Source organism: Mchenga conophoros, linkage group LG11 (assembly GCF_057382185.1).
Source record: "Mchenga conophoros isolate Kocher_MC1m ecotype Shallow Benthic linkage group LG11, M_conophoros_male_GT1.1, whole genome shotgun sequence".
NCBI classification, from domain to species: Eukaryota; Metazoa; Chordata; class Actinopteri; order Cichliformes; family Cichlidae; genus Mchenga; species Mchenga conophoros.
The window spans coordinates 1,575,778-1,595,210 of NC_140536.1; the positions used below are offsets into that span (position 1 = coordinate 1,575,778).

At 45.0% G+C, this 19,433-nt stretch overlaps 1 protein-coding gene across 1 annotated transcript; it reads right to left on the minus strand.

Moving 5' to 3' along the window:
• Positions 1-2,670: 2,670 nt before the first annotated feature.
• LOC146563407 (uncharacterized) lies at positions 2,671-5,192 on the minus strand. Its single transcript, XM_085290240.1, has 7 exons — positions 5,078-5,192; positions 4,866-4,959; positions 4,446-4,563; positions 4,084-4,307; positions 3,783-3,954; positions 3,477-3,604; positions 2,671-2,988 (listed from the first exon to the last, which is right to left on the minus strand). The coding sequence occupies exons 1-7, from the start codon at positions 5,116-5,118 to the stop codon at positions 2,671-2,673; spliced, it is 1,095 nt and encodes a 364-aa protein (XP_085146366.1). The 5' UTR covers positions 5,119-5,192.
• Between the last annotated feature and the right edge of the window lie 14,241 nt (positions 5,193-19,433).

Sequence of the window (19,433 nt, forward strand, 5' to 3'; positions counted from 1 at the left end):
CGTGAAATTAGTAGGTCACTTGTGAATTATTATTCATTTGCAGAGCCAATGGAGTCAGCAAACCGTGCAGCTTCCTCCGGCGACATAAAAGTCTTCGATGTGTTGTTATATTCGACATGGAGCTTTGCGGGAAAGCGAAGAGAGCACTTAGCACCGGCGTCGATCAGCCGCTTCCTCACACCACCAAAGGCCTGCCGCTGCGCCGAGACCTCCGCAGTGTAATCAGGAAAAATGGAAACTCTGTCTCCGCGGTACAGCAAAGGAGACCTTTGCCTGCTGAGTCGTAGTATGTCAAACACATCACGGTCGTTGTGGACTTTAGCGATGATGACACGTGGCCGTTCATTGGGCTGTGGCTTCGGTCTCAGGCTACGGTGGGCTCGGTCTATTTTTATCGGCCTGCTGAAGTTCTCACGACCCAAAAGTTCTGGAAGTAGGTTAGCAACGAAGTCGGTAGGGCTGCCTTCCTCATCCCCTTCCTTAACTCCCGCAATCCTCACGTTGAGTCGGCGAGAGCGCCCCTCCAGATCGTTGACTTTAGCTTTGAGGAGAGTGTTAACCACCTGTAGCTCTTTGCACGATGCTTCCAGCGCTGCTAATCGGCTATCGTTAGCGGACATAGCTTCATCAAGGTCTTCAAACCGGCGCTCAGACTCATGATATTTCTTCTGGAGAGAAGTTAGCGTTGCATCAATTGCATCGAGACAGCCCTCAACCGACTTCTTCAACCCGTCCACGAGCGAGGTTATTTTGGAAAGCTCAGCTCCATGGTTAGCGATAGCCGCTAATATGGCATCATTACCTGCCGCTGACTGGCTCGCCTTGGACGTATCCCTCTGGCTCTCATCTTTCTTCGGCATGATGACAAAAGATCGGCTCCGACAGTCCGCGAAACAGATTTTAAAACTACCCAGCTAGAAATAAACTTAAAGTGCAACTTTATGAGTGAGAAGGCACGGAGAGCACAGAAAACACGTCTACTCCATAGCTGCACACGAGCGCCCCCCCCAAAACTTCTTCAATTTCTTTCATTACAGCTGTCCTGTGCCAGATGTTCTGTTGACCCACAGTGAGAGGCATCATTTCAGAAACACCAGGAGGACTGAAACTCATCGCCGGGATCAAGCAGGGCTCGTGATCTTCACCAGCAGCTCCCTCACAAGAAGGATGAACCCAGCATTTCATGAACACTGATGGAGACCTTTGCTTTGTGTAATGTTAGAAGTACTCAGATAATCCTCAGGGGGTCTGGACTTTTACATAATATCATAGCTTGAAGTCCTGTAGAAAGTAAAATATATGTTGTGCTCTCTGGTTACTCTGGTATGATCCATCCATTCACTTCCGCTTATCCTTTTCAGGGTCGCGGGGGGCGCTGGAGCCTATCCCACCTGTCATAGGGCGAGAGGCAGAGTACACCCTGGACAGGTCGCCAGTCTGTCGCAGGGCTAACACACAGGGACAGACAACCATTCGCACTCATTCGCACATTCACACCTAGTGGCAATCATCCAATTAACCTATCCCCACAAGCTGCATGTCTTTGGACGGTGGGAGGAAGCCAGAGTACCTGGAGGGAACCCACGAAAACACGGGGAGAACATGCAAACTCCACACAGAAAGACCCCGGCCTGATGTTGGAATTGAACTCAGGACCTTCTTGCTGTGCGGCAACAGTGCTAACCACCGTGCCGCACACTGACTGGTATGAATGACTCTGAATTACTTTATGATAAATAACACACTATTGTCAAAAACAGTGAAAGAATTCCAGATCACAAGTTTTTAGTTCAAATACAAGTAACAACCTTTGACTTTAATCAGGTTTTATTTAATTGTGTCAGAGAAAACATCATCTTCATGTAGCTGCACAGTAAAATTCACTGAGTAAATTTTACTCAAATTGAAAAAAATTTTACTCTAAAAAAGACAGTATTTGGTCCCAGTCTAAATGGAGTAAAGTTTACTCTTACGGTAGAGTTAAACTTTCAGAGTTAAATCTACTCTATTCAGTGCAAATATTTTAATACACATGATGATAATTTACTCAGTTTAGTATAAAATAAAAACAATAATTTTACTCTGAGTAGAACAGAATTTTACTCTACATAGTATTTTATTCTAAATAGAGCAGAATTTTACTCAGAATTGAATTCTAATTTATTTCAAATAGAACAACATTTTCCCTCCAAATAGAATTAAAATTTTACATACAACTAAATTTTACTCTAAATAGAATTAAAAGAAGAAAAATATGTGACTTTATTTCGCCCTCTATGTATTATCATTCACTGCAAGGTACAATAAATAAATCAGAAATTATTTATATTTTAACAGCCACCTTTATTGTTCACAGGAAACAGTATGGTACAATATAAAAACTGGAATCACTATCACTGTATGACACCTGTAAATCAAATGCTTTACAACAGAAAAGCTCTTCAACACAAATTACATGAGGTCCATCTCTTGTACACAAAACTTGAACCCAGAAAATGTGCCATAAACTTGAGCACAGCCAAACTGGCCACATTTAAGACGAAGAGTCTTACCAGAACAGAGTCCATGGATCACTTTGAAATGCTTTATCAAGGAATTAGCATTTGTCTGGGACCTCTTGCAAATGAAACAAAACATTCCAGCTCAACACTCTTAGTAGAAAAAAAATATTCAACGCAGCATCCGAGCCCTCAACTCTGCAACCCTAGGATTCACTTTGGTTGTATCAACATCTATCTCGTAAATGGTGGTCTGCAGGAAGTTGTACATATTGACCAGATCGTGGTCATATGACGTACCAAAGACAAAGTGAGCTTTGAAAAGCTCATCAAAACAAGCAAGAGAGCCTGGTGACTTACAAGGTACTGCATGTTTGTCTATCACAATGAAGTACTTGTGAATCACATTCCTCTGAGTGCCCACTGCAAGAAGGTATGGTTGAAGGCTCTCTGTGATGCCATCGAGATGCCCCTGGATGCTAGTTCCCGTCTGTGACACAAAGACAGATAAACGTTCCAACATGATAAGACTTCGGTTAAAAAACAAGAAGCTGACAGAATTAAGGACAGATACAAAACAGACAAAACTAGTTCAATTTTAACTACTAGCTTGTCAAAACTAGTATCTGTTATCTGTATATCTACAAAAATCTATATGCAGATATAATCTATATAAATATGTTAATTACCATGACAGTTAATGTGTTGAAATTGTAGCATTTCTATTTACAATGAACTTAAAGTTTGGAATGACTTGTTGTTTGTGTACTTTACTCAAGTGATAAAAGAAATGTGTGATGTTGCAAATACAGCCTACATATGGTTGTGGAAGACATAAAGGCTGCTTGACTGAGCTGTATACATCTCTTGGTAATGACTAAATTCATAGTTGTATTTAAACATACACCTTTTAGTTCGTCTGAAATATTGTTATCAATGTAAATATAACTAGTTATGTTTCCTTTACTGTAACTTTACCTTGACAAACTTGACAAGATGGTCACAGGCTTGTCTGGCTGAGAGCTTTCCTGGTCTCTTGCGGCCATGAGGTGATGGTGGTAACAGGTGTACAAGGATCAAAATGGATGACATGTCACTGTCCCATCCTGGAAACATAAGTAAATTGGAAACAATAATTAGCTGCCAAAACACGTTATCTGCAACTGTGTTAACACTTACATTATAAAGTTTTGAAAAAAAAAAAAGCGACAGCAGGTGACGGTGTTACACTTTCAAATGCTCCAATTAAAACATAACAATAAAATTCCATTTATTTTATCTCACCATTTTCCACTTCTATTGTGCATTCAGCATTTTGCACAAGGTACTGAAGGTCATCTGATTGCGTGAGACCACGGCTTTGTTTGAGGACTTTCTGCTTGTAGATAGTGGGCCACTTCTCCAGGAACTTCACAGAGGTGGCTTCATCGAACATCAAAGTAAAATCTTGTTCAATCTGCAGAAGAGATGAAATTAAGTTTTTGAAACTCCTTGTATCAAACAACTTTTATGCTCACTTTTTTCTCAGATGCACCTCAACTTATAAATGTAACAGTGAGGGAAGTTGAAGGTAAGATAAACATACTAATCCTCCTATATCCAGGAATCTTGGGAAGTCCAAAAAGATATCAGATGACTTCACTGGATCATGAATCATCTTTTGGCGATAGTTGAAGGTCTGCTTCATCTTCATCATAACAATTCCTTCATCAGCTGTATGTTTCATCAGTGCAATAGCCTCAGAACACAAGCTGTCTGTCATTAGGCAGTTGTCTTCTCTGAAACAGTCTCTATCAGATGTTGGGCCCCCTAACAGTGGATATGAATAAGACAAAAAAGTGACACCGTGTCCTACAAGGCTTGAGAACTCAGCTAGAATTTTCATGCATGCAGTTTAGTCTCCAGATGAGTGAGACTTGAATTATAACTACTAACAATATCACATACCCATTTGCGTTTTTGACATTCTGGGAGTCTTGTTTTGTCCATTAGAAGCTTCCTTTTGGATAAACTTCAATCTCCAAGCCAGATACCCACTCCCATCTTCTGCATTGTAAAAATGCTCCTAAAATTAAATGAAATATTTTAATTAACATGTTAAAATATATTTACACTTTCAATCTGAAAATTGCAGCAATTGAGCTCCCTTGCTCGGGACTGGAGTGCTGAACTCTAAAGGGATTTAAATAATGAGAGTTAAGAAAAGGCAGCACAGAGGAAAGTCCTGCGAAAAGAAAAACATCTTCAGCTTTACTCAATCCAGAGCCAAACTGTTAAGTAAATTCTACATATATTTCATGCCTGAAAAATGTCTTACATTCACGAGTGAAAAGTAAATTGTTTGAACTTATTCTTTTTTGTACTTACATAGCCCAGCCTGCTCCTAGGATCAGCCAGGTATGGGAACAACGTGATGATACCCTTTGCATATTTCTCTTTAACACGTCTTGAAGGACTTGTCCTACACAGACAAACACAAAGTTGAAAGTCTAAATACCACCTCTAAGAAAATAAATGAATGAATAAATGATAAATGAATTTATCATATATATACTTATGAAATAACTATGTCAGCATACCCATGTTCACTTGTCATATGTGCAACTAATATCTTGACCATGTCACGCCGTCTGCTATCCGTTAGGCTTTTTGTCCGGGCATACTCATTGATGATCCTCTCTCCTCCTGGTTTGTTCTTTAGAACATCTTCAACCATCTAAGTTACAGTAAAATAGAGCGATATAATAATATATAATCAATATATCATAAATATTTTTCTTGTGATACTAAAAAAGCTTTCAGGTTCGTTCTAGATCAAATCAAAGGTCTATAGTCACGAATACATGTTATTTTTTTTAAGTATGTTTTAGTATAGAATTGAGGTTCATTAGATATTCATGATCACTGTGCTTCAAAGCCACCTAAAGTTCTGTTAAAAAGCACAAATAATTACCCTTAAATTTGTCTGTCTCTCAAGCACACTAACTTTTTATGTTGCCGATCTGGTCTACAATTTGCAGACCTGTGCTGAAGGAAAGACAGCAGAATCTTGTGCTTTTATGACAGTGATAATAATACATATAATATATTCAAATTTGTGTCAACTTTCTGAAAGGGTATACAGCAAACTACATAGCTTACTCGGGCAAGAGAAGTGTCGTCAGCTCTCCGTCTTGTTGTAGGACTGTGTTCCAATAATATGGTGTCATCAGAGTCCACTTCAATTTCTCCACTGGAACTGGTAAAGGAGGTGCTTGCAGAAGAATCTATCAAATCATAAAAATTATAGAGGTCACTTTTGTGCTGCCCCTGACTGCAACAATGAGGTTCATGTAGCTGGGTTTGTAAAGTGCTTTATGAGTGAGCAGTGTTGAAGATTTTTAGTTGTAGTGCCTTGATGTTCCTGTTTTAGCCAATGAGTGACAGAATCGATAACATAAACTAATTTAAGTTTATTAGTCACAACCAACCACATGACATCACATTCCATAACAAACAGAAAATCTTTTTAAATGTTTAGCAGTTATTTCTTAAATCCAGCTTCAGAAATAGTTAAATCCATGTCAGTTTTTGAGAGCAGGGCTCCATGATGTAAATTAGCCTTTATATGTTTAGTGTTTCATGTCTTCTTGCCTTCTTGTTTAAGTTCGTATGATGGTTAGTGTTATTTACACAATCATAAACATTGTAGTACCCAGCAAAATATAGGATTATTTGAAAACAATTCAGTAAATTTATTAGCTTGCCTTACACAGAACATGTTCTACTAGCCAGGACTTAACCCTTGTGTGGTGTTCGTATTTTTGTTACTCAGCCAGTGTTCATGGGTCTGGTGGACCCGCTAGAGTTTTGGCTTTCCGAATTAACACTATCAAACAATTTTATGTTAAATTACTCAACAGATGTTTACTTCATCCCAATTACAAGACATATGAACAGCAAACATGGTTAATTTTTTCCCTTTACCTTTGTTAGATCACATTTATGAATTAATGTGCTTCTCGTTTTTCTTTTATATAAAATGTTATAAATAAATCAGTTATAATCAAGTGGAGTGAGTGGAAAGACACAACACATTTACACGTGAAAAAATAATTAATTGTTTAATTTTTCTTTTGAAAAAAACTGAACACGGGTCTCACAGACCCGAACACCATACAAGGGTTAAAGCATGAATGACACAGTGGCTCAGTGATTGAGTGATTCTAGTGACATTTACCTTTCTGCAGATGTTAGATTTTTCTTTGCTTAAGTTAAAATGCTGTTACCAAGCTGATGGGACATTAAACTGTTAAAAATTCCATCAGGGATAGAAACTCATCATTATTCCATTCCCGTGGGATCCTGAAAAAAGTTTGGCCAATCTTAATATTTGGACCAAGTAATTTGATAGGACAACTGACTGTGCTTACGTAACTGCTCACACCCTCTCCACTTGCAACCAGGAAATAAACTGGACTGTGGTTTCTCTCCCCACTACCCGGTCAATTAAAAGTTTAAAAATGACGATGATGATGACATTCCAAGATACTTACCATCTGGATTTGGACCTTGTGCTTGACAAATCTCTAGCACACCAAGGTTTTGTTTTTTCATAAGGAAATCAAAAACATCCTCATCAACTTCAGTCTTTGAGTCATCAAAAACTTTGAAGTCCAAGTTTGGAATGTTGAACTTCTTGGCAACTGTGAACATTATAAAATTGCATTATACATTTGAAATTAATACCAGAACAAGGCAAAAAAAAAGTGAAATTACATAAACTGAACCAGAAAAAAAGCCTAAACATTTGGTATAGCAGCTATTATAGCACCATCCCCAAAGCTTGACTTATTCACACAAGCTATGAAACACACTGGAAACTTTGATTTTTTTACTCACCACATTCCAAAAAACGATGTGTAGGTCAGTTGGCCCTCAAAACAGATGTACTTTTGTTGTTCTCTATACTTTACACGCACAGCTTGCATCCTTCATGATATGAAAAGGATATTGTTAAATAATCTGATTTATTACAAATACTTGCAAAATTGAACAAAACACACACATATATTCCTTGTATGTCTTACAATCTCACGATGCTCTGTTCTGATGAAAAAGCATGTAAAAAAAAACACATAAGTAATAGAAAGCTCTACATTGCAGCAATAGGAAGTTTGTATAATGCTAATCTAATACACTAGGGGCTACAGACTGCAACCATGCACACAATTCAATTCTGAGTAAAAAACATGTGCTCACCTACCATTTTGGATAAAACATTGGTGCACAGGATTTGTTAAAAACACACTTCCCTGGTCAATTATACTACCTAAAAACAGCTATTCAGCAATGCTAAATTAAGTTTATTGAAATATAGCTGTCTGAGTGGTCGAACAACATTAATTTTGTTGGAAGCTAACATTAGCATAAACCTTGGCAATTATGTAGCATGTAAGACCCACAAACTCAGAAGCTGTAATATAATACATGCATTACCCTTCACATAAACAAAAACTCCACATTTTATTCTATATAAAATCATTATTTAGCACTTTGCTCACTTACCTGGCTTATGCTGACAGTCGCCTCCGTTCCACTGCGGGATAAGAAAATGGCGGCAGAAACGAAACTTAAGAAGCGAAAATGGGCGTGGTCGTTCTATATTACTCTGATAGAATTTCCTCTGTTTTTTGGCTCCAACTCTAGCGGCCAATTGAAGTGATTAGGTTCCAAAACGTGCAATAACTACTCTTTTAGATGAAAATGATGTTGACTCTGGAAAAATTACTCTCTCCGTTTTCCTGTGTGAGTACATTCAGTGTTTAAAACAGAAGTTGTGCAGGTCTGAGATCAGCAGCTTTCTGAAACACCAAACTGAGGTCCTGTTAATGCTGATGTATAGTGACACAGTTACAGGGGTGATTAATCCTTTTGACTTGTTGTCTTTAACTTTATCAATAAAACAGCTGCAGCTTTCAGTGACAGCACATGTGGTACTTTAACCTTTGTACTGTTTTCTTCAGTTAATTTTGGAGTTACTACAAAGAGTGAAGATATAGGATGATCTGTCTGCTGTCACTGGGTGGTGCTGAGGTCTGAATCTGAGGACGGCTCCTGTAATCACAAACAGAATCATCACAAACTGAAATATAAAGTTTATCTCAAATCTGAAATAGAGCTGATCCTTCTCTGTCCTCACACACTCAGGATCTGAAGTTGTTCAGTCCTACAGTTCTGCCGACAGCTGTTTAATTTTTATTTGTTTTAAAGGCCTGTACAGAGTACTGCACATGTGACTTTGTGAACATAACTCATTAAAAATAATTCCGACAGTTTTTTTAACCTGAATATTTGTAACAAACTCAGTAAAAAAATGCTAAAAAAAATAATCAGAGGAAAAAACTTAACATTTTAACTTAAGCTGACAAGCGGAAGTAGTTGGTTTCAGTACATACAGTGGGGCAAAAAAGTATTTAGTCAGCCACCGATTGTGCAAGTTCCCCCACCTAAAATGATGACAGAGGTCAGTAATTTGCACCAGAGGTACACTTCAACTGTGAGAGACAGAATGTGAAAAGAAAATCCATGAATCCACATGGTAGGATTTGTAAAGAATTCTCACAGGCAGCTGTTGCGTAGGCCCTCGGAGGAATGTAAACACACACATAGATCACATCACTGAACTCGCGAGGTAGATAATATGGCCGCAAGCTAATGGCTAACAGCTCCAGGTCCGGACGGCATACCTATACTTTCACGGAGACGTGTCCAGGGTTACAATATCTGTTGTTAACGCTTTTTCCGCTGGCCTGTGTGTCCCTATCAGCTCTCATGGATGTGAATCCACATAGGTCTATGTTAGCCTGCGGCGTTAGCTCGGTTAGCCACGTCTCTGTGAAGATAAACAAACTGCACTCTCGGTAGAGTCAGTGGTTGTTGAGAGCAGACAGTTCATCAATCTTATTCTGTAATGTGTTCACGTTGCCCATTATCACTGTTGGGATTGATGGTTTGAATCGCCTCCGGTGATCCGCTTTCCTCGCTCCACCCTTGCAGCCTCTGTTGCTCCTCTTTAGTTCGGCCGTTGTATCTCATGCCAATCTGTGTCAATAGATTCCTATCCCATTGGCGATATTAAGATCATAGTCCAGATTTAATTTTCTATTTCAGAAATTTACTTTACTTTACTTGCAATGCAATCAAGGCAAATGTTGTTTGAGCCCTTGCATTTAAAAAGTATTTTGCAATCGGAAAGTAAAAGTAAAATGACCCAGTTTTACTAAAAAGGCTGTTATGCATTAAGATGATTAGAGAATTTCTCAGTTGACAGCAAGGATAGCAGTCTGATTACAGATTAGTGGTGGGAGAAGACTGTGTGTGTGTGTGTGTGTGTGTGTGTGTGTGTGTGTGTCAACACGCATTTCTGTTATCTAAGGCTGTGATAATCCAAGCGGTTCTTTTGACACCTTTTAGCTGTTTGATGTATGGTGTTTGTTTTGCTGTGATTTCTGCATTGTCAATTTTGCCAAAACACTGGGAGAAGTGGATATCTTCATGCACAAATAATTCTGAATGTAACAATAGCAGTGTTGTTGTTATAATGAATCCAGTTTCCTCTGAGCGCAAAGGGCTCTAGAATAAAAATGACTGTTATTCCCAGAATAGTCTTATAGGAGCAAAATAGGAGCTCTCATTTCCCTATATTTTGTCAGGCTCGTGAGTTTGTAAATCACTCTGCTGGTACTATTCCACAATGAATATGAGTTTCACTTTAATGATCTGCTACAAACAAGGCAAAGGTTTTATTTTCAAAAGCACAGACAAGCTGCAAATGTAGTGAGAATTTTTAGTGATAGATGACTTTTGCATCCTGTTTTTGTATTTTGAATACAGGAATTACCCAGACAGGATGTAGCATGAGTGAGCAGGACAGGATGCTCCCTGTGTGTATGACATGAGCTACAGAGTTCTGACATGTGACTGGTAAAGTATCAGTTGTTACACTCTGCTCACGCCATGCAGGCTGCTGAATGTTGGGGTAGATACCTTTGGGAACGCCACTTTATCCTACGGACAGACCACCATCAATGCTGCAGCGGACTGCACGTACTTCTTGCCCTTTCCTGCTGCTCCATCAGCTGGTTCCAGTGGTGCTTCTGTACATGTTGATGACACTGACCCTGTATTTGTTGCCCTTCTCAAATACTGCTCATAATACTCTTTCTACCACCTTTTTGTTTTTCATGGCTTTGCATCCTGACCTGATTTCCACTGCGTACGAGTCTCATGAGGGAGTGCTGCAGACAAAGCAATGACTAAGTGAACTCTACTGGTGGCTGAACATGGACACAGAGGTGATCAATGCCATTCACTTCTGTCATTTGTGCCAGTTGTTTGACCAGTTTTACCTCTGCCAGATGGCCCATGGCATAAGTTTGCTGTAGTCACTGTGAGTTAATTTGACTTTGATCCTCCAGCATCTAGGTATGTTTGCTGAAGGAGCACTGATTCTTGTAGTTATAATCACTAATCTAATCTAATAATCTGACTGATTATTATAGGAAATGGCCAGAGGCTGCTTTTACTCAGAACATTAACACAAACACTGTTATTACAATACAAAGCGGTGTTCAGAGAACCTCTGCTGCCTTTGCTGCCTTAATAGAAGACAGACAAATTCGCCATCACCATTCATCTTGCACTGCTACTGGGCAAATTGAGAGATTTAATCGAGTGGTTAAACAGACGATACAGTTGGCGATTCAACAACACAAGCTGTGGAAGCCATCTGTGACCGACTTCTTCCACATAAAATTGAGGTACATATATTTGTAAACTGTATCCACAGATTTGACGACCACAAATTCTCTGCTAGGCTGGGTCAATTGCAGTTAAAAGTTATTTGCAGATGTATACGTTTGTGAATGGGAATTCCAGTGCTGTCTCTATGGATTGCTATCTGAGAGGATGTATTCACAATTTTTCATAGCTGAACTTAGAGGAAATGCTGTAGAATCACTGCAGGTGTAGTTCACCTGGGCTGTGTGTGGACTGTAAATGGTACGTTACAGTACTGCTAAAAGAAAATGTGTTTGTCTTCAATGGACAACTTTGTCACCAAGCCAACAACATGCACACCCCAGCAAGCAGATATCCTGACTGAATTAATGTTGAACATCTTGGTGATAGACATGAGACGCCTCTCCATGGTTGATGATTGAGGTTTCAAAGAGATGATCAAGCAGTTCAACCCCGATTACCATGATAACTACCTACCAGGCCACTCCCACTTCACCAAAATGATGGAAAAGAAATATGATGCAACCTTTGTGAAAGTTGGTCTCTCTCTGTCTCTCTCCCTACTCTCTCACACCACAAACACAAAATAGCAATTTGTATTACAATTTAATACATTTCATGAAGAAATAATATTAAGAGCTTGCTGACTGAGCAACCAATTCATTAATTCATTCATTTAATTAATTTTGGTTAAAGCATGTGTGGCACCCTGAGTATTTTAAGCGTCAAAAACAAGTCTCAGAATTCTTGTTGAAGTTCTTGTGACGAGTTCGTGCTCCCCACCCAACATCACCTTTTTTTGCTATTGTTATGACAACAGTTCATATCATAGCACAGAGCCAAAAGCTCATTTGCTCCCCCCTGATGTGATGTTAGGGTGATATTTAGTTTTGCCAGAAGGTGGCAGTGGAGGCTGAGACAAACTGGCAAAATAAGACCAGTTATTGTAATGGAAGCCGTCAGTAACACAGAACTGCTGTTTTGCTGTGTTTCAGGTGAGAGCAGTATATGAGCACTACATATGTTTATGTAAAGTTGATACTTATTTACTGTAACATGTTTAGAGTGTTTTTCTTGTTTATAAGGCATTTAATGTGACCAAATAAGAGAGTTGATTCAGTGTATCCGTGGGTAACGCTAGTAACGTTTGTGCGCTAGCTACAGTGGGGCAAAAAAGTATTTAGTCAGCCACCGATTGTGCAAGTTCCCCCACTTAAGATGATGACAGAGGTCAGTGAGATGGAATAGTCCAGTTTGTATTATTAATTACTTAAAACCCAGGACGTAATTAGGAGAAATAATTTATTTATAATTAAATAAAAAATGCTTTATTATTGTGGCGGCCGTGGTCTGCGATGCTGCTGCAGATGAGATGGACTCACCTTCACTGCATCTGCAATCATGCCTTACATGCTTAAAACCTGTGCGCTGCTTCTGCTGTTGTTGTTGTTGAGCGAGGTGCGCGGGGGTCCTGCCTGAGGGCGGCACACAGCAAAATCTCCAGTGTTAAATTAACACTGGAGAGTGTCTATATGGGTCCACACCTCTGAGTGTTAAATACAACACTGTTGAGTGTTAAATTAACACTTTTGACAGTGTTATATGTTTAAAAGTAACCTAGTCAGTTTTGAAGATTAACAATGGCTAACACTGAGCAGTGCTCGTTTTCTAACTGTCATGGTCCTGGGCCATGTTGGCCCAGTATTCTTAGTTTTTGTGTGTTTTGTATTTTGTTCCCTATTTATGCCTTGGTTCATAGGTTATTTAGTTAAGATGTTCCTTATTTGGTTACCTCCTGTGTGCCCCTGTGTATCTGTGAGCCCTCGTCTCTCCTTGTGTTTTATTCCATGTTTTCCCCAGCCCGTTATGTCTGTGTTCTCCCCGTGCTCTCTCCTCCTGTCTGAACCTCCGTGTACTTCCTGTTTTACTTTGACAGTCTCTCGTCAGTATGCGTCATGTTGTGTTCACTCCTGCCCTGTCTCGTTATGGTTATCTGTGTCAGCTGTGCTCCCCGTGTGTTCCCACTTCCCTGGTTAACCCTCTGTGTATTTATGTCTGCGTCTCCCTCAGTTCGGTGTCGCGTTCTCCCTCATCCATGGCCGTGTGTTTCTCTGTGTGTTACGTTATAGTTTCCCGGTTTAATTTCTATGGTTCTGATCACCACCTGGTGGTGAGTTGGATCAGGTGGCGGGGGAGGACGCTGGACAGACCTGGTGCACCTAAACGCGTAGTGAGGGTGTGCTGGGAACGTCTAGCAGAGGCCCCAGTCCGCGAGATCTTCAACGCACACCTCCGGCAGAGCTTCAACAGCATTCCGAGGGAGACTGGGGACATTGAGTCCGAATGGACCATGTTCAGCGTCTCCATTGCCGAAGCTGCTGCATTGAGCTGCGGCCGCAAAGTGGTTGGTGCCTGCCGTGGTGGTAATCCCCGAACCAAATGGTGGACACCAGAGGTGAAGGGAGCCACCAGGCTGAAGAAGGAGTCCTATCGGGCTTGGTTAGCCTGTGGGACTCCGGAGGCAGCCGACAGGTATCGACAGGCCAAGCGGAATGCGGCTCGGGCAGTGGCTGAAGCAAAAACTCGGGTGTGGGAGGAGTTCGGAGAGGCCATGGAAAAAGACTTTCGGACTGCCTCGAAGAGATTCTGGCAAACCTGCACTGTGTATAGTGCTGGCGGAGCGCTGCTGATGTCGACTGAGAAAATTGTCAGGCGGTGGAAGGAATACTTCGAGGACCTCCTTAATCCCACTGACACGTCTTCCGAGGAGGAAGCAGAGTCTGGGGATGAGGGGAATGACCCGCCAATTTCCGGGGGCGAGGTCACTGAGGCAGTTAAACAACTCCTTGGTGGCAGAGCCCCTGGTGTTGATGAGGTCCGCCCCGAGTTCCTGAAGGCTCTGGACGTTGTAGGGCTGTCCTGGTTGACACGCCTCTACAATGTTGCGTGGAGATCAGGGGCAGTACCTGTGGACTGGCAGACCGGGGTGGTGGTCCCCATCTTTAAGAAGGGGGACCGGAGGGTGTGTTCCAACTACAGGGGGATCACACTCCTCAGCCTCCCTGGGAAAGTCTATGCCAGGGTGCTGGAAAGGAGAGTTCGTCCATTAGTCGAACCTCTGATACAGGAGGAACAATGTGGTTTTCATCCTGGTCGCGGAATACTGGACCAGCTCTTTATCCTCTCCAGGATACTTGAGGGTGCATGGGAGTTTGCCCAACCAGTCTACATGTGTTTTGTGGACTTGGAGAAGGCATTCGACCGTGTCTCTCGGGGTGTCCTGTGGGAGGTGTTGCGGGAGTATGGGGTGTCTGGCCCATTGCTACGGGCCATTCGATCCCTATACAACCGTTGCAAGAGCTTGGTTCGCATTGCCGGCAATAAGTCGGACTCGTTCCCGGTGGGTGATGGGCTCCACCAGGGCTGCCCTTTGTCTCCGGTTCTGTTCATAATTTTTATGGACAGGATTTCTAGGCGCAGCCAAGTGGCGGAGGGCTTTCGCTTTGGTGGCCTCAGAATCTCATCTCTGATTTTTGCGGATGATGTGGTTCTGTTGGCTTCATCGGGTGAGGGCCTCCAGCTCGCACTGGAACGGTTCGCAGCCGAGTGTGAAGCAGCGGGAATGAGGATCAGCACCTCCAAATCTGAGGCCATGGTTCTCAGCCGGAAAAGGGTGGAGTGCCCACTCCGGGTCGGGGATGAGTTCCTGCCCCAAGTGGAGGAGTTCAAGTATCTCGGGGTCTTGTTCGCGAGTGATGGGAGAAGGGAGCCGGAGATCGACAGACGGATTGGGGCTGCAGCTGCAGTAATGCGGACGCTGCACCAGTCCGTCGTGGTGAAGAGGGAGCTGAGTGTAAAAGCGAAGCTCTCAATTTACCGGTCGATCTACGTCCCTACCCTCACCTATGGCCACGAGCTGTGGGTAGTGACCGAAAGAACGAGATCGCGGATACAAGCGGCAGAAATTAGCTTCCTCCGAAGGGTGGCTGGCCTCTCCCTTAGAGATAGGGTGAGAAGTTCGGCCATCCGGGAGGGGCTCAGAGTAGAGCAGCTGCTGCTCCACATCGAAAGGAGCCAGCTGAGGTGGTTCGGGCATCTGACAAGGATGCCCCCTGGGCGCCTCCTGGGTGAGGTGTTCCAGGCATGTCCCACCGGGAGGAGGCCCCAGGGCAGACCCAGGACACTCTGGAGAGATTATATCTCTCGGCTGGCCTGGGAACGCCTTGGTATTCCCCCGGATAAGCTGGAGGAGGTGGCTGGGGAGAGGGAGGTCTGGGCCTCTTTGCTTAGGCTGCTGCCCCCGCGACCCGGCCCCGGATAAAGCGGATGAAGATGGATGGATGGATGGATGGAATTTCTATGGTTCTGCTCTCCAGCAATAAAGCTGTGAATTTTGAGTTCATTCCTGCCTCTGTGAGTTTGCGATTGGGTCCTCATTCAGCCTGCACACAGCCGAATCATGACAGAAGAACGCGACCATGACATGGACCCAGCAGCTCACAATCCCTCCGCCGAGCTCTGGGCGGATTTAATTTATACGGTAGACCTGACGGTTATATCATTGCCAAGAGTGGGCCGCGCTGCCAGTTCCAGAATACCAGGAGTTGTTAGCCACTCGCTTACAGAGGATGGTTTCCGGACTCCCCTGGCTATTCGGCGCGCTACACCCCCTCATTCAGGACTTCCTCGTCTCCACGGTACATATCCGCCCGGAGCTGCCGCTCCAGTATGAAGGGTCGGAGGATGTTCAGCCCGGTCCGCTGGAGGATTCGCGGCCCGGCTCGTCTCCTCCCCCTTCCCGGAGAAAACGGTGTTCACGTCGCCAGCGTTCCCGTACAGCTGAGCAGGCTTCACCCGTGGGTGAGAGTGACTGTGCGTCACTCTCTCAGCCCAAGTTTTCTGATCCTGGACTTCATGACTTATGCACTACTGTGAGTAACTCTGTTTTGCCCGCCATTGTGTTGCCTGAATCGGATAACTCCGCCACTGTGTGTTTGGACTCTAGAGACACTATACAGCGAGGCACCTCAGTGTCAGATTATTCACCAGTTGCTCTCGCTAGTAATCTTTGTGTTTTTGGGCCCTCAGATTTTTGTAATGCTCGCAGTGTTTACTCTGAGTTAGCCAGTATGAATGTTTCACCTGTGGAGTTAGCCCAACCAAAGACTGTCAGCCTACACCAGACTCACCTACATACTGCTACCAGCATGGTAGACCCGCAGAATTGTTTTAATCAGCCTGTTTTGTCTTTAGACATTTCTGATATTTCTCAGCCAACTCCTCAACCAGCCATTGCTTTCTCAGCTCCTCAAAGAGTTACTGAGAATGAGACCTGTGTTGCTGAGCAAGCCAACTTAATGTCTACGCCTAGCTTTCTGCCTGAGCCAGGTGACACAGAGACTATTAGCTATTCCTCTGCTATGAACAGTTTAATCTTTAAACCAGCTCTTGTATCTGTGACTCCCAGTGTTGCTCCTTCAGTTTCTCAGGCTGTGGTTTTTTCTGTGCCACAACTTGAAAGTGCTAACTCAGACGCTACCTGTGTAACCTCACCTTCTCTCGTGCCTGCTAAGCAGTAGACTGTTTCTGCTTTTCCTCGTGGACTCCTTGAAACTGTGTATTCAATGCCTGCTAAGGTCAAGAGCCTGCTATTCAAAGACTGGCAACATTTTTTAGTTTGAGCACTGCAGAGCTGGTTGCACAGGTTAACTTTTCTGTTCCCCGGTCATGTCAGTTTAACTCTGTGCGCCATGCTTTTCGGCCAAGTTTCATGGACTCTGTGTGTACTACGTCTCGGGCTACATCCTGTACGACTGTGTGTAGTGTTGTTTCACATCCGGGTTATCCAGACGCTGCTTGTGTGAGTTCTCCAGTACCTGTGGCTGCTCCTAAACTCACTCTTTCTAAGACTGCTAATCATGACATGGACAACTTAAGCACAGCAGAGTTGCTAGAACCAGCCCACCATAAGTTGCGGTTTGCTGAAACTGTGTTTGGCACCATTAACCTTGTTTACCCAGTGACTGTTATCGCTTTTGTGCTTCGCTCTCCACCTCCAGTTCCTGTAACCAGGGCAGCGCGGGCCCAGCTTTCCCCTGCTCCCGTATCAGTTCCTCGGGAGAGGGTGGCTGAGGTCCAGCTGGTCCCTGCTTCTGTCCCCAGCCTGGCAGAGGCTCCGTTCATCCCGGCACCCGTACCTGCTCCTCAGGTGGGGTTGATGGACACCCAGCCATTGCCTGTGCCTGTTCCGGCTTCCCGGGTGAGGTCAACTGTGACCCTGCTGGCTCCTGCACCCGTCTCAGTTCCTCGGGTGGGAGCGGCAGAGGTCCAGCTAGCTCCTGCACCTACACCGGCCCCCAGGGTAAAGGCAGCCAGAGCCCAGCTCGTCCCTGCACCTGTATCTGTTCTTCGGGTGGGGATGGCTGGTGTTCGGCCAGGCCCAGCACCCATTCCTGTTCCCCGGAGGAGAGCAGCCAAGAGTCAGTCACCTGCTCAATCACCAGTTCAACTACCTGCTGTTCCACTATCACTACAACCACAACTACAACTTGCACTTCTGTCCATAGCACAGTCATTAGCTCAGTTATCAGCCCAGTTCCCTGTTTGGTCACCAGCTCAGTCTCTAGTTCAGTTAGCTCAGTCACCAGCCGAGTTAATAGCTCAGCAACCCGTTCAGACACTGCCAACCTCAGCTGGAAGTCTTTGTGAGCTTTCTCCGCCAGCTGAGGACTGCGTGGTGTTGACAAACTTTGGACAGACTGTTTGCCCTGCACAGCCCCAGCCGTTGCATCCCAAGCCGACTGCGTGCCCTGTGCAGCTACAGTTAGCGTCCCCTCAGCCAGAAGTCTCTGCATCTGTTCTCGCTGGGGGTTCAGGCGAACCTCTGCAGGCTCTCCTCGTCTCCGCTGGGGGTTCAGGGGAACCTCTCCGACCTCTCCTCGTCTCCGCTGGGGGTTCAGGGGAACCTCTCTGGCCTCTCCTAGTCTCCGCTGGGGGTTCAGGGGAACCTCTCCGACCTCTCCTCGTCTCCGCTGGGGGTTCAGGGGAACCTCTCCGACCTCTCCTCGTCTCCGCTGGGGGTTCAGGGGAACCTCTTCGACCTCTCCTCGTCTCCGCTGGGGGTTCAGGGGAACCTCTCCGACCTCTCCTCGTCTCCGCTGGGGGTTCAGGGGAACCTCTCTGGCCTCTCCTAGTCTCCGCTGGGGGTTCAGGGGAACCTCTCCGACCTCTCCTCGTCTCCGCTGGGGGTTCAGGGGAACCTCTCCGACTCTCCTCGTCTCCGCTGGGGGTTCAGGGGAACCTCTCTGGCCTCTCCTAGTCTCCGCTGGGGGTTCAGGGGAACCTCTCCGGCCTCTTCTAGTCTCCGCTGGGGGTTCAGGGGAACCTCTCCAGCACCTCCTCGTCTCCGCTGGCGGCTCTGGTCAGCCCGGCCAGTACCTCCTCGTCTCTGCTGGTGGCTCTGGTCAGCCCGGCCAGCACCTCCTCGTCTCGGCTGGCGGCTCTGGTCAGCCCGGCCAGCACCTCCTCGTCTCCACTGGAGGGTCCGAGGGGCCCGTTCAGCCACCTGTCTCTGCTGGAGGGTCTGAGGGGCCCGTTTAGCCACCTGTCTCTGCTGGAGGGTCCGAGGGGCCCGTTCAGCCACCAGCTGCTCCACCAGCGGCCTCATCCACGTTTGAAGCAGCCGTGTCTCCGCCCACGCCGTCGCCTGGTCCGGCTTCGGCTTCATCCTCGTCTGGTCCCGCCTCGGCCTCTGCCTCTGCTACGCCTGGTCCAGCCCCCGCTTCACCTGGTCCGGCTCCGTCATCGCCTTCGCCTGGTCCGGCTCCGTCGCCTGTGGCTGCCACGCCACCGTCTGGTCCTGTGCCCACCAAGCCTCAACCAGTACGCCCGACGCTCTGTAGCCGCCGCCGTCTTCCATGCGGCCGGCCTCCGGACCCGCTCTGCCGCCGCCGTCTTCCACGCGGCCGGCCTCCGGATCTGTTCTGCCGCCACTGCCACTTTTCACGTGGCCGGCCCCCGGAACAGCTGAACTATGAACGTTTGTGCTGTCGCTTCCCGGGTTGACCTTCTGACCTCTTTGGACATTTGCCTCCCTGTTTTGAACTGTTTTTGTGTCTTTGTGGACTCAGTTTTGGTTCATGCTCCTCGTCTTTT